The sequence below is a fragment of the Podarcis muralis genome, chromosome 13 (genome assembly GCF_964188315.1).
Source record: "Podarcis muralis chromosome 13, rPodMur119.hap1.1, whole genome shotgun sequence".
In the NCBI taxonomy this organism is placed as follows: Eukaryota; Metazoa; Chordata; class Lepidosauria; order Squamata; family Lacertidae; genus Podarcis; species Podarcis muralis.
The window spans coordinates 58,112,454-58,136,508 of record NC_135667.1 but is presented as its reverse complement, the minus strand read 5'-3'; the positions used below and the strand labels follow the sequence as shown (position 1 = coordinate 58,136,508).

At 46.7% G+C, this 24,055-nt stretch overlaps 1 protein-coding gene across 15 annotated transcripts in view; it reads left to right on the top strand.

Annotated features, from left to right (window-relative positions):
• Positions 1 to 24,055, top strand: part of GIT2 (GIT ArfGAP 2) — a 34,442-nt gene that overhangs the window by 3,180 nt on the left and 7,207 nt on the right. For 5 of the 15 annotated variants that reach the window (XM_077917720.1, XM_028701619.2, XM_077917716.1 and 2 more), the window contains exons 3-16: positions 1,023 to 1,135; positions 2,110 to 2,215; positions 3,482 to 3,568; positions 3,662 to 3,792; positions 4,459 to 4,553; positions 8,449 to 8,494; positions 10,012 to 10,063; positions 10,883 to 10,955; positions 12,190 to 12,287; positions 14,609 to 14,720; positions 15,293 to 15,435; positions 16,056 to 16,205; positions 18,496 to 18,747; positions 23,314 to 23,396. In XM_077917720.1, coding sequence (XP_077773846.1) covers positions 1,023 to 1,135; positions 2,110 to 2,215; positions 3,482 to 3,568; positions 3,662 to 3,792; positions 4,459 to 4,553; positions 8,449 to 8,494; positions 10,012 to 10,063; positions 10,883 to 10,955; positions 12,190 to 12,287; positions 14,609 to 14,720; positions 15,293 to 15,435; positions 16,056 to 16,205; positions 18,496 to 18,747; positions 23,314 to 23,396 — 1,541 coding nt within the window. Of the gene's footprint in view, positions 1 to 1,022; positions 1,136 to 2,082; positions 2,216 to 3,481; positions 3,569 to 3,661; positions 3,793 to 4,458; positions 4,554 to 8,448; positions 8,495 to 10,011; positions 10,064 to 10,882; positions 10,956 to 12,189; positions 12,288 to 14,608; positions 14,721 to 15,292; positions 15,436 to 16,055; positions 16,206 to 18,495; positions 18,748 to 23,313; positions 23,397 to 24,055 lie in introns of those variants that run through there. The other 10 variants (XM_077917721.1, XM_028701620.2, XM_077917714.1 and 7 more) reach the window with 5 other exon arrangements.

Below are 24,055 nucleotides of genomic sequence, written 5' to 3'. Positions count from 1 at the left end.
TTGAAGCAACTCTTTTATCTGTGGGCCTGTTCAGTGGCAACACCCTCCTGCATTCCTCCTGCTTCTGGGACTCCTATGGGGGTAGTAAGTTGGCCACTGGGAGGACAGGATGCTGGGCTAGATGAGCTCTCTTTGATCTGGTCCAGTAGCCAGGCTCTTATAGGAAGAGCTGGAAAACACTGACCTATGGAATGCATATCACAACCAAATGCTTTCTCCCAATTTAATGATTCTGTTTGTCAACATTCCCTAACCTTTTGCTTTTGGTGCTTTTTAATGTTTTATAATGTAACTGCAGTTGTATGGGGGGGAGTGGGGGGGTGCCTGCAAGAAAGGCTGTTTTCCCCCTTCCACAGCTGGCAATATAAAATCAGAAGGCTTGTGGTTGTTTCTTTAAAAAGCATCCTGCCAAGTGTTTTGGGGCCACATAAAACAGTAGCTAATTAGACATAGGTTCCTTTACTGAAAATAGTTTAGCAGGCAAAGAAGGAAAAAAACTCCAGGAAACGTCTTGAGCTTATCGGTTATTTCATTTATGGTTTGATTGATTCTGGTGTTGTGTGTTAAAACAGCTCTGGGTTTAGGTTTTTTTTAACAATCAAGCATTATGTAAATTTTAATAAATAAAATAAATTTTTGAAGAAGTAATGAAATGAGACACAAATGGCAAAAAGACAGAATATTGTGGATCAATGCACATTGCTGAATGTGTCCAGAGATTGACTATGCAGCAGACTTCAAAACTGGTCTGGGGCCTTTTGAAATGCTGAAGTGGATGTTTTTTGCGCATTAAACCCAATACTCTAACCCTTAACTTTATTTTAAAGGTCAACAAAACTTTGAGCAGAGCCTTGAGAAGGGCTGTTTCTGTAATAAATTCTGGTGCATTATAGAACGTTTGGAGAGTACACCTGCAGAGCTCCATGCCAGCAACAGGACAACTGTCACCTAGCGTCTAAGTTGCTCTGGACAAGAGGAAGACACCAACTCCATGCTTTGTATTCTGCTTTGTTTTTTTGCAGATGTTGGAAACCTTGTACAGTAATGGGGCTAACTCCATCTGGGAACATTCATTGCTGGATCCTGCATCTGTCATGAGCGGAAGGCGCAAAGCAAACCCCCAGGACAAAGTTCAGTAAGTTGGATCGGGGCAGGGGTGGGGAGCAATACCTCTATCTTCCCTAGAGGGCCAAAGGGGCAAACCTACGGCAACCTCCAGCAAACCATGGCCAGGGCTGGAGCCGATGTGAGCCAATCCTGATCCTGCCTCCCACATTGCCCAAGCAGAGGAAAACACTCTTGGTGGCAGATGTGACTAAAATGGAGAAAGCCTCTTTATTCAGAGAGCTATTTGGGGGTGGGCATTGGAGGAGCACACCGGATCAAAATGTCAGAAGTGTGGCTGAGTCCATGGCCTCCTGCTGCTGGAGGAGCACGATTGGGATGCTTGTTTCAAATCAGCATGTGAAATTCAGACCACCTCTGTGGTCTCCTGGGCCATGGCATCTCTTGCATGGCATGCTTCCTCTCCCCATCAAATGCAATTTTTTCTCGCCATCCTTCGCCAATGGGGACATTGAGTATTTTTATAGAAAGTGAATTGTTATTTTTTAAATATTATTGCATTGTTGTTGTTGTTGTTGTATCTCACCCATCTGACGGGTTTCCCCAGCCACTCTGGGCAGCTTCCAGCATATATAAAAACATAATAAAACATTACACATTAAAAGGCTTCCCTATTCAGGGCTGCCTTCAAATGTCTTCTAAAGATTATATAGTTACTCATCTTCTTGACATCTGATGGGAGGGCATTCCACAAGGTGGGTGCTACTACTGAGAAGGCCCTCTGCAAGTGTTCATCCTACCCACAGGATTACGGCCTTAGTTTCAAGCTAAAGGTGCTTAATTAGGGAACACAGGCGCAACTACTGAGTAAAAAGGCATTGGGAGCAAGACTTTGTCAAAAGCCCTACTGAAATCAAAATACATTACATCCACAACATTCCCCTGTTCCACCAAGCTTGTAACTATCCAAAAGTAGATCTCACTCATGAGACGTTTTAATGCTCTTCTGTGGTGTAGTTCCTTTTCCTTTTGACTCACTTGTAGCCCCAATAAAGCGGAATTCATCAGAGCAAAGTATCAGATGCTGGCCTTTGTTCATCGCTTACCATGTCGGGATGATGACAGTGTGACTGCCAAAGACCTTAGTAAGGTAAGATTCCCTCTCATGAAGACCTCTGAGTTTGGATCAGGCTGAAGGCCCATCTAGTCCAACATTCTGTACTCACTAGATGCCCACTTTATGGGTAGGGAGCTCATCAGGATGTGTTCCACCCACAATATTTAGCTGCCACCCTGACACTTTGGGGGGAAAGGTATGATTGAGTCCTAAATGCTTCAGAGGCCACTCTGTGTCAAAATCCAAATTCTGATTCAGAAAAAAGAAACTTAATATTTCCTTTTTTTACTAATGAGGAATTGAAAAAATAACTTCATTTTTTACAGAACTGGGTGAAATTTACAGGCACAGTAGCCCCTCCTGATTGGATAAAGGACTACCAAATTAGACACAAAAAGGTTTAGGATTCCTCCCTCCCCCACTGGGCTCATCTGTAAAATTCATCCCTTCTACCCCCCAAAAGGGAACCATCAATACTTAAAAAAAGAAAAAAGAAAATATTTATGCAGAAATGGACTAACTTTTCAGGCAGGGTAGCCCCTTTTGTGTGTTTACAGTTTGGGGGTAGTTAAAAATGATTCATTTAATTGTTTTATAAACAACTTGTATGAAAAAAGGGTACATCAAAGGTGAGAAATTTGCCAAATAACAGACAAATCAGCCCAGGGATTTTAGTGCTTGGTGTCTTTGAAGTTGATTTTGAGCAGGGGGAGAACTAGAAAGGATTTGCTTCCTTCCCTGTGATATATTGTGGGCAACAGTTCCATTATGAACTCTTAGAGGTGTCCCTCGGAAAATAACCTGCAAAATTTTGGAAGGTAAGATGTAGGGGCCAGAGGGTTACAATGAATGAAAACTAAGAAACACACCTTCAGGCTTGTATTCTGCTCAGTGACATCAGTTAAATCTTAAGTGTGAAGCTGATCTGAGTGGATGTTTTTATGAGAGACAGAGAAACATCTGTCACTCCCTCCACATCAGCCTTTCCCAGCAGAGAGCCCTCCAGGCGTTTTGGGCTGCAGCTGGGATGGACGAGTGTTGGGGGCCCCAGGTCACCTGGAGAGCCGCAGGTCAGGGGAGGTTGCTCCACTCCGTCTGCCATTTGATAAACCTTTTTCATGTCTCCACACCTTATTTGTCGGCTGTAGCTGGCAGGTGGCTAGAGGCCAGCCTCGGCGTCCCCCAAAGCAAGCCCCTCTGGGAATCCCTGGAAGGAGTTTCTGGGACTGTCAGCACAGGTTTCTCAGCTGCGGTGAGGCAAGAGAAAATTCTCTGCTGACCTCTCTCTCTCCCTTTCAGCAACTCCACTCGAGCGTCAGGACGGGGAACCTGGAGACCTGTTTGCGGCTTCTCTCTCTGGGCGCCCAGGCCAACTTCTTCCATCCAGTAAGAGAAGGCCTTTCCATGAGCTTGGCCATCATTGCTTTGGGCTGGTCTGCAGCAGCTTCTCAGCAAATGCCTTTTAACTCCCCTTTGCAGGAGAAAGGGAACACCCCGCTGCACGTAGCTGCCAAGACGGGTCAGATTTTACAAGCGGAGTTGTTGGCGGTGTATGGGGCTGATCCTGGCACACAGGACTCCAGTGGGAAGACACCTATTGACTATGCAAAGTGAGCCATTTCAAGCTTGGGGTGGGGGTATTGTTGGCAGGAAAAAAACTAAGAGCGAGTTCCCAAATCCCTTTTGGAGTGGGTGGGAGATGGACCAAACCTCCTTACTATTGAATTTTGCTGTTTAGTGACATGAAAAACTTTCTCACCGAATCCCTTCCTCTGTTTCTGAGGCAACGGAGGATCTCTGCAGCTAGGTTAGAAGGAGGAGCTCTATGTGCTGTGGGATGCTTTCACACAGTTAAAATAAGGCATGGTGGCTTTCAGTGCCTTATTTTAGATAGCAAACCTGTGCAGTACAGTGGTACCTTGGGTTAAGAACTTAATTCATTCCGGAGGTCCGTTCTTAACCTGAAACTGTTCTTAACCTGAAGCACCACTTTAGCTAATGGGCCTCCTGCTGCTGCTGCGCTGCCGTCATGCGATTTCTGTTCTCACCCTGAAGCAAAGTTCTTAACCTGAGGTACTATTTCTGGGTTAGCAGAGTCTGTAACCTGAAGCGTCTGTAACCCGAGGTACTACTGTAGTATATTTCACTCACTCTGTGAGTAGGATTGCAGCCTCAGAAGTCACCTGCAACAGATTTTTATTTTTGTTCTTACTGATGTTTTCAACTCAACAGTAGTGATTTCTGAATGAATCTCCCACCCACCTTTTGCCCAATAGGCAAGGAGGGCACCATGAGCTGGCAGAACGCCTTGCGGAAATCCAGTACGAGCTCACGGACAGGCTGGCATTCTATCTTTGTGGCAGAAAACCTGGTAAGGGTCTGACTAGGTTTATTTAATGTTATTGTGGTTATTTCATTTCCCCCCATAAAATTTGTATATCGGTTGATTGCTAAAAATAAACAAACTTCAGAGTAGTGTCTCATACCCTCCAACATTTCTCTGATGAAAATAGGGATGTCCCATTCCATAATGATAATTTTACTCTTTATATCCCAGCACATCTGACTGAGTAGCTGCAGCCACTCTGGGCAGCTTCCAACATCTATAAAAACATAATAAAACATTAAACATTATAAGAAAAAACCCTTCCCTATACAGGATTTTTTTTAAATGATATTTATTACTTTTCAAACAATTTCAACACAACATTACACAAAATGAAAGAAGAAAAAAGAGAAGAAAAAAAGAACAATACAAATACAATACAAACAAAGCAAAACAAAAACAAACAAAAACAATTTAAAATCACCTCAAACATTTTCAACATCCCATCTTTCATTCGCTTATTTCCATCGACCTCCTCACACCTCCCTTTTTGTATCCCACTTCTATTTATTATTTCAGCAATTCCTTTCCATCTTCCTCTGTTTTCTATCCTATAATTATCTTAACACATTCTTAACTTATTTTTTCCTTTAATTTTCTATTAATCTATTTATACTTAATTCCTTATAACATTTCTACTAAAGCCATATAACTTCATTCCAACATTCTTCTAACATTCATTAATTTTACCATATTTCTGTAAATAGTTTTTAAACTTTTTCCTGTCTTCTTCCCCCGACTCTTCTCCCTGGTCTCGGATCTTGCCAGTCATTTCCGCCAATTCCATATAGTCCATCAACTTCATCTGCCATTTATCTAGCACTTCAGTGCTTTCAAGAGGCAACCATTCTCTCAGCCAGCAAAAAGCAGATGGTTCACAACAAAGTTTAGGGGTCTGGCAGGGCAAGTCCACCTCCTTCTTTAGCATCCGTCAATATCTTAAATTTTAGTCTTGGCTTCCTGCCCTGCCAGGCAAATCTAGAGACGTCCCTCTGCCACCTCCTGATACAATCCATCGCATCCAAAACTTGCAATGTTTGAAACAAAAGCAACATCCCCGACAACACAGCAACCCTCATTCCCCCCACAGCAACTCGGCCCAACAATAACAACTTCAGATTTAACCATATTTCCAAATCCTCCTTCCCTTCAATCCAACGTCCTTCACAATTGTCCTTGAATAAATTCACATTTCTGGCGGTCATACTAACCCCCAAAAACCTCTCTTTCTCAACCAATATTAGTCCTGTGTCCTCCTGAACCTCTGTCAAGCTTTCCTTTTCCTCAGGTAGGGCTCTGATCCTCAAATTCATCTGTTTCTCTTTAAGTTCAATAATAACAAATGTTAGCTTATGTTCCTCAAGTTGTCCTTGTATGGAAGGGACTCTCTCTCTCTCCAATTGAATTGCTTCAAATTCAGCAGCAAGGGTTTTCTCCTTGGCTTCATCCGCAGTTTGCCGTATCAAAGTAGATTCCTGTATCAATTTCTGGATGGTTTCTGTATTGGTATTCACCTTTTGTCCCAGATTATTTAAACTTTCTGCCATTAAGTCTATTTTAATATTTGCAGCATTTACTTTCACATTCATCACATCTGTTTTCTTGTGAAGCTGTTCCAGCGAATTGTTTATTTTCACCAATACAGCCACTAAGGCCTCTTCTGTCGACATTCCGTCCATTTTTTCCTTTCCATTTGCCATAACACTTAAGAGACTCAAGGTCAATCCCAGAGTCTCACACTTCTTTATCTGCAGCTGGAAATTCCCCTAGTCCTGCCCCTATGGAGCAACCAATTTCAAAAGCTTCCACTAGGGGAAACAGTTTCCATTTGTATTAGTCAGTACTGTCCTCTTTTAAACAATGTTCCAATAATCCAAAGTTAGTTTGAGTTTTCAGTTACTTTAACTCCTCTTTAAAAGCAACCGGAGACAGTGGAAACAATGTGTTCTCTCATTTCGCTACCTGTCAATGAACGTTCTAAATGCTGTCAATGAACATTCCAAAACGTCAGTCCTACTAGCAGCCCGTTCCCAGGGTCAGAGCGGCGGTATTTTAACTTTTTTCACTCTCTCCTGCAGGCATACTCAGTCCACAACTTCTCCCCCTCTTCTCCTGCCTCCAAGGGGGGTTTTATGCTCTTTACCAATGGAAGTTTAATCTTTTACGAAAGGCTTTCCAAGACTTTAGCTTGCAGCCTCCTTGCCTCAGTCTATTTACAAATAGGGAAGGCGGACTTCCTGTTTTTAACCTCCCCGTTTCGATGCCAAATTAAACGTTTAAAGTCCGATTCTCCCGTTTCAGCTCTACTCACGGGTAATTACTTTGAAGTCAAATTGTCCACAGGAAAAAGTCAGCGCTCTCCGGCAACAGCTATGCGGCTTCGCTCCGTGGAAGAAGCAGACGATTCGAAGCACCGCGCCGCTCACCCCACGTCGCTCCGGGTCCCCGAAACCGGGTTCCCCCGCGAGTAGGGGAGGCGCAAAAGGTGCCCGCCGAATCCCACGTTCACAGGCTTCTCCCGCCTGTGATTTTTACGGGTCTCCGCCTTCGCCGTGGCGGTACAGACCCAAATTCCCATGGGGCAAGTTCCTCCCGATCAGAGGAACTCCGCCATTGCCGGAGGCACCAACCTATACAGGATTGCCTTCAGACGGCTCCGGGGTCGGATAACTTCATACTCACCACCATTTCCCCAATGAAAATAGGGACGTCCTTAGGAAATGTGGGGCATTCTGGGATCAAATCAGAAACCAGAAGAACTTCTCTAAATCAGGGACACCCCTGGAAAATAGGGACACTTGGAGGGTCTGGTGTCTGTTTGTAGAATAAGAGTAAGAGTAAAAAAGAAAAAGACAATAAAATTATCAGTAAAAACAGTTCAAAAAAGCTGTTAAAACATCCAAAAACTTAAAAGTCAGTGATAAGCTAAAAATGGATTAAAACCCATGTCAACATTCTCCATATCTGAGAAGGCTTGTCAAAGTCAAAATGTTTTTAGCAGGTGCCAAAAAGAGTGCAGTGGAGGCGCCTGCCCGATGTCAACAGGCAGGGAGTTCCAAAGTGTAGGTGCTGCCACACTAAAAGATTTCTTGCTAAGGCAGAACAATAATTAGGTGGCCCCTGTAACTGTGCTGGTTTTGTCGATGGAATCAGTTGAGGGGCAGATCTGTGGTCACTTTATGTACTGTTAGTAACACCTTGAAGATGGCTCACTAGCAAGTGGGCAGCTTCTGCAAGTCCCTGAGCAGAGGTAGTCTTATGTCTATCCTGCTTTGCTTCTAGAGAGCTCAGAGTGGAGTCCATGGCTCATGCATCCCCCTGCATCTACTTGCTTGAGAAGTGGTCCAGCAGGAATGGGGGGGGGGCACATATGTTCATCCTGGGTCGCCATTATCTTTTAACCCCGCATGGACTGACATGACTGCTGTAGCTCAAGGGAGGAGAGACTTTAGACTTGCAGGAACTACTTGACTTTTTCCTAGAACTGCAGTCTGGTATAAAATATGTATTCTGATCCCAGGAATTTGTTTGGAGTACCAGAACTGAGGTGAGCTCACATTCCTTTCACACAGAAATCCACACCTGGTGACACCCAAGCTTCATTCACTTCTGCAGTCTAGTTTGGGTGTGGGAGGGGTCATTCTGTTGCTGCTATAAACAGATGGGAGTCAGAAACCCTTACCAATCTACTGCAGGAGATCCAGATCTGCTTCTGCCTGTCCTAGCCCTGCCAGAATGCAGCCCTCAGACCTCTCCAGTTCATGCAGGCACTGAAAAGGCTGCTCAGCTGACTCAAGTTGTGGCTTGTGGAGAACTGTGGGTTGAGATAATGACATGATCCTTTCTCGCACCTAATGCTCTTTTGAAACTTCATTTTCAGATCACAAAAGTGGACAACATTTTATTATACCTCAAATGGCAGACAGGTAAGAATGCAGACTAAGCACTAATAATATGCGGTAATAGTATTGTTGGCCAAATCAAATGACAGTCGTAGATTCGTTTGATTGTCAAGAGTGATGTGCGCTCAAGCTTTGCTTTTTGTCTTCCTTCTCCTTGCAACCTCTCCTTGTCTTCTGTTAATTGATTGAGGCGCCTAAAGTCTTTTCTGATTGGTGGGGCAGATGTTGGTAAATAAGGCAATAACATTAATAAATTTAATTGATATTTTTTCTCCTGCTGCGGTCCCTTGGGGATTAAGACGGCTGTAAGTAGTTCAGTAGTTTAATTTACCAATTAACTCTGCTATGTGAGGGTTGAAAATTAGGTACTTATCACAAAACACACTGATAACTCAGCTGTGCACTAGAAAGTGTGGACAATAAGTGTGGGTTGGTTGTTTCATTTCTGCGTATTATGTGACCTATTTTTGCAGAAGTTGTTAAACTGAGGGTCTGTGTTCTGGCCAGCGCACCCTTTTGAGATAAGCCTTTCATCTCAGAAAGATTTATCTCAAAAGATTACTCAGGACAGGGCTTTGAGTGTGGCTGCCCCTGTTCTGTGGAATAACATCCTGCCCACTATCTGGACCCTCCAGAAAGAGTTGAAGACATTTTTGTTCCAACATACCTCCCTAGCTGGACAATTGGGTCTTTGCCATGAATGTCTAGTCTGTATGGTTTTAGGTTTGTTTTAAGTGTATCTGGGTGTTTTTGGGTTGGGGAGGTTGTGTGTGTGTGTGTGTGTGTGTGTGTGTGTTTAATTGTTTTTTCCTGCTCCCCTCCCTCTGTTTTTTTTATTGTACATCACCTTGAGATGATTCTGTTGAAGGCGATCAATACATTTAGATGGTGACTGATAATATATCCAGTGCTTTGGGGGGGCGCAGGGGTACACATACCCCTAAACCTTTTGTGAATTTTGTCCATTTACTGTATTTATTTTCCCCGATTTGAACTATAAAATGGTGATTTTCTTGAGTTAAAATGAGAGTACCCCTAAACATTTTTTTAGGGGGAAAAGCCCTGAATATACCTTTAGGTTATCTCTCAGGGCGTGTGTAATTAAGTTTATATCAGTCTATAGGCTGACATTCTAGCAGAAACTGTCCACAAGCCTGCCTGCTATGAGAAGCAGATAGATAGATAGATGATCGATAGATGATATAAAAGCATCAAGCAGCACTTCACACAAGCTTTCTCCTGGATCCCTTTTAGAATTCGGTTAATCACTTAAATAACATACGTGTTACTGTGATTAACAAAACAGGTTTATGTTTATGTGGCAAACCATTTCCCCTTCCTTCTTCATTAGCTGCTGTGATAAAAAATGAAATGATGCAGTAAAAAGCAAGAGGACTAAACTACAACTGTGTCTGCATTCTTGGTCAAGGAATGACAGGCGCGTAACTTTAATTTTCACCCCTCTTTGTTTATTCCTTGCCTAGTGGTGCTTCCAGGGTTCAGGTGTCAATAAATACAGTGATCACTTCTTTCTTTCATAGCAGTTTAGATTTGTCAGAACTGGCCAAAGCAGCCAAGAGGAAGCTTCAGTCGGTGAGTAACATTTTCTCTCTGCTTCCCCGCCCTCAGCTTTGGCTTTTCAGGGAGGAGGATTGGACCCTGGGTGGGACTGGGGAGGGTGCAGAGGGTGGGTTGGATACAGAGGGAGTACAGCTTACCAGGAGTCTTGAGTGTGGAAAGCACCAGGGACAAAGGAACAAGCCTTAGGGGCTTTTTAAGATTTTTATATCCTTCACTTTAAAGAGTGTGTTGCTGGTGTTAAACTCCTGGGAGTAGCCAGCAGCAACTCGAGGAGCATTTGGCCCTTGCTGAGGTGCCAATGGATTGACTGCTAGAAGTCGGCAGCCCTTGCTGGCTGAGTGGAGATTGTGCCACACTGAGTTTGTACCACATTGTCCCTCATCTGCCCCACTGCCCGTTTGCATGCTCTAAAGAGCCACCATCCTGCCACGGACTTGATGTCAATAGAATTGCCCCAGACACCCATTGGCTTCCCCTTGTTTGAGTGGGGCAGGGCCTCCCCATTCCACCCCAGAGCCCACCAAGCCCAGCTTTGAAGGGGCTGGTGCCAGAAGAGCAGAATGTATGTTTCAGTGCTGGGGGCGGTGGCAATGGTGGGGAAATACTGTGGGCTTCATGAGGAGGGTTTCCTGGTGGGGCATCTGGTGGCTGCTGTGAGAAGCCTGGCTAGATAGATGGAATTTAAGCTGATCCACCGGCCGGCAGGCAAGCAAGCAGGGGCCCTTTAGGTTCTGAAGTTGGGAAAATAAAAAGCACACCTTTGCCGCTCACTCCCAGGAGGGGGCTTTGCCATGGAGAGTCGTGCTTAACTTTCCCTCCCCTCCTCTCCAGCTGAGCAATCACTTGTTTGAAGAGCTCGCCATGGATGTCTATGACGAGGTGGACAGGCGGGAGACGGACGCAGGTGACCTTCTGTTGCGGGACTTTTGGGTGCTGGAGGGCGGCTGGGTGGGTGGGTGCCATGCTGCAGCACAGGGGCCCTGCGTGAGGCCAGAATGAGCCTCCTCAGCAAAACGCTGCATTGCAGCAAAGGGCTCCTGCCCCTGGAAGGTGCCAAGTCCTCTCGACTCTTCTTGCCCCGTACTGCAATTTCCCCTCCTGAGTAGCTCTACGTCACAGGGATGTGATGGCCTGGGGTGTCAGCCTTGGCAGCTGCTGTGGGCCTTCCCTAGTCTGGGGCCCTGCAGGTGTTTGGGGAGTTGTAGTCCAAGGGCTGGGCAAGGCTGATTATAGCCCACAACCCAAGCCTTGGTTTTTGCTTTAGAGTGAAATTGTGTTTGACCCGGAAACTACAACTAATCCAGAATGCAGCAGCTAGACTGGTGACTGGGAGCGGCCGCCGAGACCATATAACACCAGTCTTGAAAGACCTACACTGGCTCTCAGTACGTTTCCGAGCACAATTCAATGTGTTGGTGCTGACCTTTAAAGCCAGTATACCTGAAGGAGCGTCTCCACCTCCATCGTTCTGCCCGGACACTGAGGTCCAGCGCCGAGGGCCTTCTGGCGGTTCCCTCGCTACAAGAAGCCAAGTTACAGGGAACCAGGCAGAGGGCATTCTTGGTAGTGGCGCCCGCCCTGTGGAATGCCCTCCCACCAGATGTCAAAGAGAAAAATAACTACCAAACTTTTAAATGACATCTGAAGGCAGCCCTGTTTAGGGAAGCTTTTAATGTTTAATAGGTTATTGTATTTTAGTGTTTTGTTGGAAGCCACCCAGAGTGGCTGGGGAAACCCAGCCAGATGGGTGGGGTATAAATTATTATTATTATTATTATTATTGAAATTTGTGTCTCTTAGTATGGGGGGAAAGCTCATTTGCCCAGAGGGCTTCATTTGGGACAAGGACTGGGCTCTAGGACATGTTTCCAGTGCTTTGACTTCAGGTGTGGGAGGTTTATGAGGGAGGGAGCCCCCATTGTCTGCCACTGATTCCCAGCCAATGCCCAAGCATGGAGAGACTGTGGGCCTCCAGATGTTGTTGGGCTTCAACTCTCAGCAGTCTGCATGGCTGACGGTCCGGGATTATGGGGCTGGAGGCCAGCAATATCTGGAGAGCCACAACAAGTCACTCATCTTTTATGTAGAAACCTAAGCAAAGCTAACCCTGGCTTTCCTCTCTCTGTCCCTTGAAATAGTGTGGCTTGCCACTCAGAACCACAGCACGCTGGTCACCGAGACAACGGTGGTCCCTTTTCTCCCCGTCAATCCCGAGTACTCCTCAACAAGGAACCAGGTATGTTACTCATGCCATTTCTCTGTCAACTGAGGAGGAAACTTATTCCCAAGCCCTAAACACAGGCAGAGGATTTTCCATCTATCAGATTTCTACCTTTGTGGACAAATTCAGAAATGGATTGCTGGAATTCACCGTATGTGGAGGCTTTCTGGGATCTGGTTTGGAATTTCCTGCTGGTGCAGAATGCGATTGGCAAACTGCTGAGCAGGGAGCTTCCGGTCAAGAACATGGAGCACCAGGGTTAAAGCAGCTTCACTGGCAGCCCATCTGCTTCCAAGCCATGTTCAAGGTTCTGGCACTGATTTGCAAAGCCCCATATAACTTTGGCCCAGGAAACCTCAGGGGTGGCCTGAAGCCTTGTATCCCAGCTTAGTCACTGAAATCCTCTGCAGCAGCAGATGTTGATTGTTCCCTGAGTTGGTGAGGCTCATTTGACAACAGTGAGAAAATGAGCCTGAGGAACCCTCTGCCACTAGAGATTCACCAGGTGCCTTCTGTGCCAACTTTTAAATGCCTGCTGAAAATTGTTCTGTTCTGCCAGGACTATGCAGGCAGTTAACTATACATCCTTCCACAATGGTTAACTGTTGTCTTGTTTGGGATTTTTTGTAAATAATTTTTATTCATTTTCCAATTAAAAACATTAATATTAGTAACAAATCAAACCAAATCTTTCCACATTCAAAAACAAAAAACAATATAGCCAATTATATAATCTAAATTAATTAATTTCAATGGGACTTCCCGTGTTCTGGATTTCAAAAGTCAAATATCCATCCTTTATCTTTCAGCTATCTTCTCTATTACTTCACAGTTTTCCAATCCTGATATTAACAATCTCCTCTCTCTCTCAATCAGTTGCTGGTATAACTCACTGTCTGTAATCACGCAGGGGGCTTTTCCCACATTGTTCTTAGTTTTAATATTTTGAAGCACAGTCCACTTTGATGGGCCCTTCTTTTTCTGCTGATTGTTGTTCTAATAGGCTCTGGGCTTCCATCCAAGGTTGAAATTAATTAGCGACTTCTCACTGTCTTTGATCTTTGATGTTTCAAATGTACTGTAGAGGTGTACTTGGCAATCAGTAAGTCACACAAATATTGTTTCGGTTTCCTCATAAAAACACACGCCAGCTCTCTGGGGCCCTTGGACAGCTGGCAGGCATCCAGAGTTCACCACCACTCTTTTCTCAAACTGTAATGTTCCATGCAAGCAAATGTGTCCTCTGTAAAGTACACCCCTTTTGCAATTCCAATAAAAAAAATCTCCAATCTCCCACCATTGAAGGAGGTTTTTCCTGATCATATCCTTTTTCTTACTGCATCAGAGCTTTTACCATTGCCATCTTCCTCCTTAGCCCAAGCTGTTCTGATCATATCTGATCTTGCTCTGCCAATTTCGATCAGGGCTCTCTGCCAAGACTGCGATGAGTCAATAAGTCCAATTATTTTACTACTCCTGTGTTTCCTTTGGGTAATTAATTATTTCTTGGTGGGGTTCGCCAAATCATGAAATAGTAAATATAACAAATACAAAAGTACGGCAGCCGCTCACCTCATTCAACAAAATGACAAGAAAGGAGTCTTTTTGAAGTCCGAAACTTGACCTCCAACGACTGTGTAGTTTAGCAGATTTTTCTTTTAACTCTTTCCATCTAGAACATGCCTGTTTTTTTGCCAAATCTTTTAATTGTTAGGAAACAGGGACTCCCAGCTGACGAGACTGACTTTGGAGAGTTGCCAAATTCGTGCCTCGGACATCTTGTTGCGGAGTGCAGATAACGGACTGCAGGTGGCACAGCTCCCCCCTTACCTGCTGGGGTGGCCAGGGTTAATTACCCTCATTTAACCCCGAATTACTGACACGACTGGCTGTCCGATCTCTTGGGAGGCCACCATATCTGTTTTTAACCTTTTAAAGGTTTTTCTTACATGATTTTATTGCTGTAAGGCATGTATGTGTTTTTTGTGTGTGTGTGTGTGTGTGTGTGTGTGTGTGTGTGTGTGTGTGCGCCCATGCCCACACATATCTGTGATACAGCTGTATACAAATATCTGTATGAATAAATAAACAAACTGTGCATCTTGGTTCTGAATACTGAACCTGTTGCTGATATCATCTTGGGAACAAGGAGATGCCAAGAGCTCTGAGCTTTCCTTCTGCTGGAAATGGATTTTTCCAGAAAGCCTGGGAAGGCATGAATCTGTATAGGAGGCGAAGGATCTGCTTTCAGTTCCTGCTTCTCTGGCTGCTTTCTTCTATTGCCTTGCAAGCTCCTCCAGCTCCTCTGAGGCCTTGTCTTGCCTCTTGTCTTTCAGGGAAGGCAAAAGCTGGCTCGCTTTAACGCCCATGAATTTGCAACACTTGTCATAGACATTCTTGGGGATGCCAAGCGAAGGCAGCAAGGGAACCCTGTCCCAAGTTCCAGAGGTGAGTCCCTGTTTGGACGACTGGCTGACTTGAGTTTTCAGGACAGATAAAGGGACGTCCTTCTTCATGCAGCACATAGTTAAACTATGGGACTCGCTTCCACAGGAGGCAGTGATGGCCTCCAGCTTGGATGGCTTTTAGAAAGGGTTGGACAAACTCCTGGAGGAGATAAGGGCTATTGATGGCTACTAACCCTAATGCCTCTGCTCTGCCGCCACAGTCAGAGGCAGCAGTGCTTCTGAATACCAGTTGATGAAGCCACAGGAGGGAGGAGGGCTCTTGTGCTCAGATACCACTTGTGGGTTTTCCGTAGGCATCTGTTTGACCAAACAGGATGCTGGACTAGATGGGCCATTGGCCTGATTCAGCAGGTTCTGCTTGTGTGCTTAGGGCCGTAGTGCAGGCAAAAGTACAAAGGGATCCTGGTGAAGGCTTCAGCTGACTCCTTCCTGCTGCCTGTTTCCCTTTCGTTCTGGTTCATGGAGCTGCATTCTCTAGGCTGGTCATTTTGAGGAATGCCACATTCTGCACACATTCCCTAAACATCAGGCATTTGGTTGCTGCTTTTGCAGAAAATGTAGAGCTGATCCTGAAGTCTGTCAACAGCCAGCACAGTACAGAGTGTCAGGATAATGACCAGCCTGACTACGACAGCGTTGCCTCTGACGAAGAAGTGGATCTGGAAACAAGCTCAGTCAAGGCACCCCGGCAGAAGGTGAGCCTGTGCAGAGATATCCAGAGGGCGGCAGCATGTTGGAAGGGGCTGTGCAAAAAGGCTGCTCCTCACGAAGCGCTCGCCTCAGGCCCATCACTGCTGCTAAAAGGTGAACAGTCCTTTGCAGAGTGAGCCTTGTCCCTGCTTATTTGAGCAGCTGGGCCTCCATCCCCAGCACTCTTGGTTCATTTGAAAAGAGATTTGTAAGGCTGCTTGGTTCCCCTTCCAGGTCTGGAAGGAGACTTACGGCCTCTCCTGACTTTAAAGGAGAGAGAGAGAGAGATGGTACTTCAAAATCCTTGAGGTGTTTGGGGACACCTGCCTTTGGACCAGCATAAACCCTTTGATGCTAATTTTGAGAGCCTATCTTACTTTTGACTTCTGAGTTGAAAACTTCTAGTTATATTGATTCATTTGTGAATTGCCTTTGGAGTTGTTTGTTTTATGTTTGTTTCTGATGTGCAGTATATAAGTGGCACTGAATTCTGCATCATGCCATAGTATTCTCAGAGGCTTCATTGTTTATTATTTAACATGTCTCTTTTGACTTTGGTCCTCAAACTGAGAGGAAACAGCTGTGTCTAAATGAGCAACACATCATTGTGTGTTGCGTTTTGCAGAGCCTAGATTCAGACTTGTCGGATGGACCCATCACAACCCAGGAATATCTGCAGGTTAAAAATGCCCTGGTGGCTTCGGAGATGAAAATCCAGCAGTTAATGAAGGTGAACGTCAACTTGAGCGATGAGCTGAGGATCATGCAGAAGAAGGTAGCATGAGAGTGAACGAGAGAGGGTTTAGTTTAGTGCGCCTTGAGTAAAAACCCCACATGCATGAAAAGGGCAGAATGTTGAAAGCTCAAAAAAAAAAGGACTGCAGAGCCTTCTGCAACCTGAGACCCTCCCACTGGCTGTTGGGTTCCAACTCCCATCATCCCTTACCACTCTGGTCAGTGGCCAGGGATCATGGGAGCTGGAGTCCTGCAGGGTAGCAGATTGGTGAAGCATGGTCTAGCATCAACTTCCTGATTGATGGTGCTCAAGCCACGGCTCCCCACCCCCATGAGCCGCAGGGTGTCCAATCCTGCACGAAGTTGTCCCTCACTGTTCACTGTGAAAGAAAAGGAAATGGAAGCCTTCTGATCCTGTTAATTCCTCTTGGGATTGCTCAGGCTTGGACCCCCATAGATCAAATATTCATCACTTGCATCCCTAGACCACAGCCCTGGTCACCTTAATTCATAGTTTTCCCCTCCCCCCACCCGCTGATCTCAGTCACCCCATTAAGGAATGGCATGACTGCAAATGGTTTACGGTGGGTCTGTACAGCCATTTATGGATTCTCCCGTGTGGTGAGATTTTAAATCCATGAATTTCTTGAGTGGTCAAGGGCAATGCTTTGTCTACGCTGTGTCAATAAAGTCAAAGAGTTTGCCTTTATTTTATATTTTTCTGTGCTGTCTTCTCCATAGCATGAAAAAGGAGAATGATAAACAAAATTATCCTGTTCTTTCTTTGAGAAGCTCAGGATGGGATACACTGTGTGGGCCTCTTGTCTTCACTGCAGCCCTGTGGGGTAGGCTAAGCCGAGGGAGACCGAGGAGTCCAAAGCCCTCCCAGTGAGCTTCATGGCAAATCAGGGATGTAAGCCCCGGTCTCCCGCATCATAGTCCAGTGCTCAAACAGCACGACCTGTTCTCAGCTCACAGTTTCCACCATGGCCGTGATCTACTGTGTGAGAGCAAACCCAGTGATCATAGCAAAATGTTTTGCAAAATATGAGCAATGGGGATCATAGAATCCTAGAATTGTAGAGTTGGAAGGGGCCGCAGGAGTCATCTGGTCCAACCTCTGACAATGCAGGAATCTTTTGCTCAACTTGGGGCTTGAACCCACGAACCTGAGATGAAGAGTCTCGTGCTCCACCAACTGAGCCCTTTCAGTTCTCAGTTCAATGTCACTAGACTTGTGAGCCTTGCTAAAATTATAATGAGCTTCTGGGAATGTGTGTAGGACTTTGAGTGCAAACTGTAGCTCCCCCCACCTACTTCTTCATCTCCCCCAAAGATTTTCAGCAAGGAGCAGCAGCTGACCACAAAGCCCCTCTGCTTTAGATGGGTGGCCAGGGCTACTGCAGGCAGTGGGGAGGTAGTTTGAGAAATATGTTGCAGCTTAGAGTAAGAAGGAAGAGGAGGGGCTGAGGAAGGGTGGGAGAGAGAACTAACTTCCAAAGGCAGCGAAAGGGTTTTTTCTTTCTCTTTTCAAGATCTCTCTGACCCAATACTGCAATTGCATGGCTTAGCGTCTCAGTGCTATGTAAAGTTCCTCCCCCTCCCCTTTATGATGGATGTAGCAATTCATGAGCCACCAGGGGGTGTGGGCAACTTCCTCCTTTTATATCTATTTGCGGGGGGGGGGGGGAGCAGGAGCGCCAGCTGCTCTAAACTGTGCAGAAAACTGCAGAAGGCCCACCAGATGTTTTATGGCTCTTCCTCCTGATTAATTGTGCCCTTAGCTGACTTGAGGACATTGTTGGGAATCTCTTGTGATGGGGCTCCTGTTCTGATCCCCCTTGTTGTGTTTCCATTCCAGTGGCCTTGCCCCTCTCTCTTGTACAAATAGGTTTGAGTCTCGTTTCGTCTTCCACTTCCTGCGGTGACATTGCCATTTCCCCAGTTCCCTCTTTTCTCTGATTTGACTGTTGGGCGCTTGGCCTGAGTCAGCCACTTTTAAAGAATGTTGCTAAAGCCGCTGTCTGCGTTGCTCAGAAACTTGGCCTAGCTTGGGTTCACGTTGCTAGATGTTGGAGCTCCTCTTGACACACACAACCCCACCTGAAATTTTGGGGCTCCCAAAGATTTGAGAATGTAACTGATTTGGCAGACGTTTCCTATAAAAGGAAAAGACTGCCTTTAAAATCAGAAAGACAAACAAAACCTGGCTAGCTGGTGACAGTTTTCAAGCATGAGGATGCACTGACTGTGCTGCCCCCCTCCCCCAATTCTTGCTTTGCTGTGCTGTGGGGACATCCAAGCCCCCACTCTGAAATGTTTTATTCCAGCTTCAGACGCTACAGAGTGAGAACACGAGTCTCCGGCGGCAGGCCACAACAAATGCCTCCCTGACTCCCGCTGGCTCTGAGTACCCAGACGCCAGCAGCCACTCTTCCTTGATCTGGCGGCCCTCTGTGCGCAGCAGCCGGCCCATGTCCATGTACGAGACAGGATCAGCCCAGAAGCCCTACTTGCCATTGGCCGAGGTCTCCTACCCAGAGGAGCACATCACGTCGCGGCTGCAGCCGTTCCCTCCCCACGTAAGTAAGACCACCAACCTGCTGCCTCTTTGGGGGGGCTGCTTGGGCTTTCCTCACTCAGCCTGCCCCCAATCCGGGGCTCCCCAGATGTTGGGCAAGGCTGGCCATGTCCCTGGGAGAAGTGCCCCTTTCTGCGGACAGAGCATCTCTGCCTAGCTGTCTGGGGCTGTAGCATTTCTGCTGTGCGGACGGGAGCTTTGGCCTTCCGCTTGCCCTCTTCATTTCACCTTTCGCCAACCTGGTGCCCGTCATATGAGGACGGACTGCTGTTGCTCAGTGGGGAGAGAAAGCTGCTCTGCGCATGCTCAAGGAACCTTAAGCATACACTACGACTGCTTGTCAGTTTCTCTGATGAAGAGGGGCGATCAAATATGAAAGAGGGGTGGTGGTCAGTTAGCACCTTGAAAGATGTGGGACCCCAGGAGGGGGACAGGGGGATCCGCAGGGGGCTTCTTCCCATGGGCTCCTCCATTACTTCAAAGCCAGAGTTTGCTCACGCCAATGTCCAAGCACCCTGAGCTCCTTGCAGTGGTGTGTCTTTGTCTTTCCTCACTCAGTTCTTTTGCACCTTTGACTTGCTGATGCTGGTGCTTGCCTCTTTGTGTCTTGCTGGATTTCAGAGATGTTGCTCTTGCACCCATTACCCACTCTTGGGACGTTCTATTGTGGGTTTATTGATCTAAATCAAATCCCTTATGAATACACAGTGGAAGTGAGGAACAGGTTTAAGGATTTAGATTGGCTGGACAGAGTGCCTGAAGAACTATGGATGGAGGCTCGCAACATTATACAGGAGGCAGCTGGATGATATTCCAGCTGAACTATTTAAAATTTTAAAAGATGGTGCTGTTAAGGTGCTACACTCAATATGCCAGCAAATTTGGAAAACTCAGCAGTGGCCAGAGGATTGGAGAAGATCAGTCTACATCCCAATCCCAAAGAAGGGCAGTGCCAAAGAATGCTCCAACTACCGCACAATTGCACTCATTTCACACGCTAGCAAGGTTATCCTTAAAATTCTACAAGGAAGGCTCAAGCAGTATGTGGACCGAGAACTCCGAGAAGTACAAGCTGGATTTCGAAGGGGCAGAGGAACCAGAGGCCAAATTGCAAACATGCACTGGATTATGGAGAAAGCTAGAGAGTTCCAGAAAGACATCTACTTCTGCTTCATTGACTATGCAAAAGCCTTTGACTGTGTTGACCACAGCAAACTATGGCAAGTTCTTAAAGAAATGGGAGTGCCTGATCACCTCATCTGTCTCCTGAGAAATCTCTATGTGGGACAAGAAGCTACAGTTAGAACTGGATATGGAAGAACTGATTGGTTCAGAATTGGGAAAGGAGTACGACAAGGCTGTATATTGTCTTCCTGCTTATTTAACTTATATGCAGAATTCATCATGCGAAAGGCTGGGCTAGATGAATCCCTCGCCGGAATTAAGATTGCCAGAAGAAATATCAACAACCTCAGATATGCAGATGACACAACCTTGATGGCAGAAAGTGAGGAGGAATTAAATAACCTTTTATTGAGGGTGAAAGAGGAGAGTGCAAAATATGGTCTGAAGCTCAACATCAAAAAAACAAAGATCATAGCCACTGGTCCCCTCACCGCCTGGCAAATAGAAGGGAAAGAAATGGAGGCAGTGAGAGATTTTACTTTCTTGGGCTCCATGATCACTGCAGATGGTGACAGCAGTCACGAAATTAAAAGACGCCTGCTTCTTGGGAGAAAGGCGATGACAAACCTAGACAGCATCTTAAAAAGCATAAAGCCATGGTTTTCCCAGTAGTGATGTATGGAAGTGAGAGCTGGACCATAAAGAAGGCTGATCGCTGAAGAATTGATGCTTTTGAATTCTGGTGCTGGAGGAGACTCTTGAGAGTCCCATGGACTGCAAGAAGATCAAACCTATCCATTCTGAAGGAAATCAGCCCTGAGTGCTCACTGGAAGGACAGATCCTGAAGCTGAGGCTCCAAGACTTTGGCCACCTCATGAGAAGAGAAGACTCCCTGGAAAAGACCCTGATGTTGGGGAAAATGGAGGGCACAAGGAGAAGGGGACGACAGAGGATGAGATGGTTGGATAGTGTTCTCGAAGCTACCAGCATGAGTCTGACCAAACTGCGGGAGGCAGTGGAAGACAGGAGTGCCTGGCGTGCTCTGGTCCATGGGGTCACAAAGAGTCGGACACGACTAAACGGCTAAACAACAACATTGTGGGTTTCTTTCTTTTTTTATAAGAACCTGCTTTTATTCTGTGCACATGTGCCTGCGCGTGCATGTGTGTATCTTTCTCTCCCTTATTTTTAGGCAGGGAGGAATGGGCTGGTGACCAGCTATTCTTCCTCCATGCCTTTTTTCTCCATTCTCTCCTGGTTGGCATACAGAAACACACAAAGGGTCGTGTACAGTACATCTTCCCTGGAAAAGCCCCCACTTCTGCTAGCAGAGCTGTTCCTTCTCCTCCTTCTGCAGGAGGGTCACTTCTTATCCACCCCTCAGATTTTACCATGCCTGAGCTTCTGGCACTGTGGATCCACCATGCCTGTGCCTCCCCCCGCCCCGCCCCCCTTATTTCTATCTCAGCTGCTTGAACTGCAAAGCTGCCTGGCAGATCAAGCTGGAGTGCTGGCTGAGACTGAGAGGTGGCCACAGCCGCCTGAGAAGGTTTAACTGTTCTGCGTTGGGGGAGGGGCTGCTGTGCCAGAAATTGGGGGAGGCTATAATGCTTGCAAGGCAGTCCCCAGAATCTCTTGCTCAATCTGCTGGTGGTTTTGCTGGCCACCTGGGCAAAGAAGCCCTGGAGGGCTTGGCAAGCCGAGAGGGAGAAGGGCAGCTGGGCAGGGGCCTGTGGTGACAGCTGGGAGGTGGGCGCAGCTGAGAAGGCCAAAGTCACAGCAAGGAATAAAGCTCTTGGGGGGGGTGTCGAGGGCTGTTCCAGCTTAAGGAGCAACATAGTAAAGCCAGGGGGAGGGGAGTCCAGAAGAGGAGCCAAGCAGGATGAGGGGGGGGGGGCAGACCACAGATGGATTTGCAGTTGACAAGAATCACAGGATCATCAAGTTGGAAGGGACCCTGAGGGTCACCTAGTGCAGCCCCCTGCAATGTAGAAATCACAACTAAAGCATCCAAGACAGATGGCCACCCACCTCTGTTTAGGGTGTGAGCAGAGATTCGGCAAGTTTTAAGAGTGGGGACTCCTGGCTTCCAGCAGACGTGCCCCTTCAGGGATATCAGAGCAGCTCAGCCAATGGCAGCCAGAGAATCACCTGTCATTAAAGTGGCACCGCAGGGTCAGAGTTTAGCTTGTGCCACCAAGAGGGATGAAGCAAGAAGGAAACGGAAAAGGGGGGAGGCAGTTGGAGGGCGGAGAAGGCAATGGGGGAGATCCGTCCTCTTCCTAGGGGTTCTTTCTCCTGGTGATGCAGAACCATGGAAAAGCAAGATGACAAAAGTGTGCTTTTGATACCATCTGTGCAAGGAGATGCCTGTTCCTTATATTTCTGTCCTTTAGCCTTCCAGAATTTAATTTCTGGATCTAATATTCTATTTATTCTGGTCTCTGGATTTTGCTCTGCTCTTAAATTGCCCTCAAAGTGTTCTGTAGGTATTGGAGAAACGGGTGTTGGGTCTTCCCATCCACCCACATGTAAACCCCTCCCTTAATGAGCTGATACCCAGATCACTTTTACTCCATGGTGTGCTGTCCACTTCATAGGTAATTAGTTCAGAAATCCTTCAGGCAGAGGGCAAAACAGGGAAGAGGGTAATTGCAGCTTTGTAGGGGTGGAGCTCCCCAAACAAGAAATTTCCCAGCACTTTAAAGCATCAGCAGTGGCCAAAATCCAGCAGGGTTTTGCAGTTACCATGATTCTCTTAAACAGAGCACAACAACAAACATAAGACAAGCGCTGCAGGATCAGGCCAAAGACCATCACGTCCAATCTCCTCTTCTCACAGCAGCCAACTAGACACCTCAATGGGAAACTCGCAAGCTGGACCCAAACGCAAGAGTGACACTCTCCCCACTTGCGATTCCTGGCAACGGTTATTTGTAGGAGCAGCTGCTTCTGACGGAGGTGGAACATAGCCTGGGGGGGGGGGGCTAGTTGCCATCCATAGCCCTCTCCTCCAGGAATTTGTCCAATCCTCTTTTAGAGCCAGCTAGGTTGGCACCTCCCTGCCTCTTGTGGGAGAGAGTGCCATAGTTTTAACTGTGCAGGGTACAAAGAAGGACTTTCTTTTGTCTGTCCATTGGCTGACCCCAGTGCATTCAAGTCGGAGGGTGAATGTATCACTTTGTCCGTGCAGTACACGGAAGCCCAGAGGGCTGGCATAGAGAAACGCTGGTGTTTTTGGAATGAGGACAGTGGTTATCCTCTCCAGTTAAAAGGTTTGGACAGCAGTAGCAGTGGGGGCAACGGACCCTCTGCTTGAGAGCAGTGAGAGCAAGTAGCCCTGGGTTAGGCAGAGGAAAGGTCTGGCTAGAAGAGCATCTTGTCTGGCTGTATCTATGAATCTGGTGGCACTCATCTTGCTTCCTGCCCTTTCTCTTCCAGGCATCCAAACTGGAAAAGCAGAGCAGCCTGCCTGAAGGGGATTATGACAATGCCGTTCCTGCGCTGGAGCCCGACGAGACAGGGTAGGCATCAGGAGAGCATGGGCTGTGTATGAGTATTACTGCTGATTAGTATTTATTACCCACACTTCACCGTAAGGGCCCAGAGCAGGTTGCAGCATTAAAACACCATATGAAAAGCAAATTTAAGCAACTTACAAGCATAAAAGTAAGGTGGGCTCTACAAACTTTGTCTCAGGTGACAAAGGCCAGGGTCAAGAGGAGCCTTTTCAGCCTTTGCTGGAGGCTGTATAATGCAGGCTCCAGGTGCCTCTGTGAGGGGGGAGGTCCCTAGGTCAGAACCCAAGAAGGTCTTTCCTGTGTTTGAGGTGTATATGTGGGTTGGAGCTTTGGACACCCAATGTGCTCACCTTGAATTGGGCCAGGTAAGGAGCTGGCAACCAGTGTGGCTGTTTTAAAACAGGGCTTATATGAAATCTAAATGGGTGGGAAACCCATGAAGACTTCCAGAGGTTTCTCGACTCCAGCCTCCCGTCATCCCTGAGCATTGCCCATGCTGGCTGCAGGGGCTGCTGGGAGTTGGAGTCCTGCGACCTCTGGAGGGTCCCCCACAAGCAGTGTTGTCCCTGTCCTCCTGGTTTGTAGCTGGGCTCACACACAGCCTCCTCTGCCAGCTGGAGGCCCTCCACCTCTTCCAGGACTCCAACTCCCAGCAGCCAGGG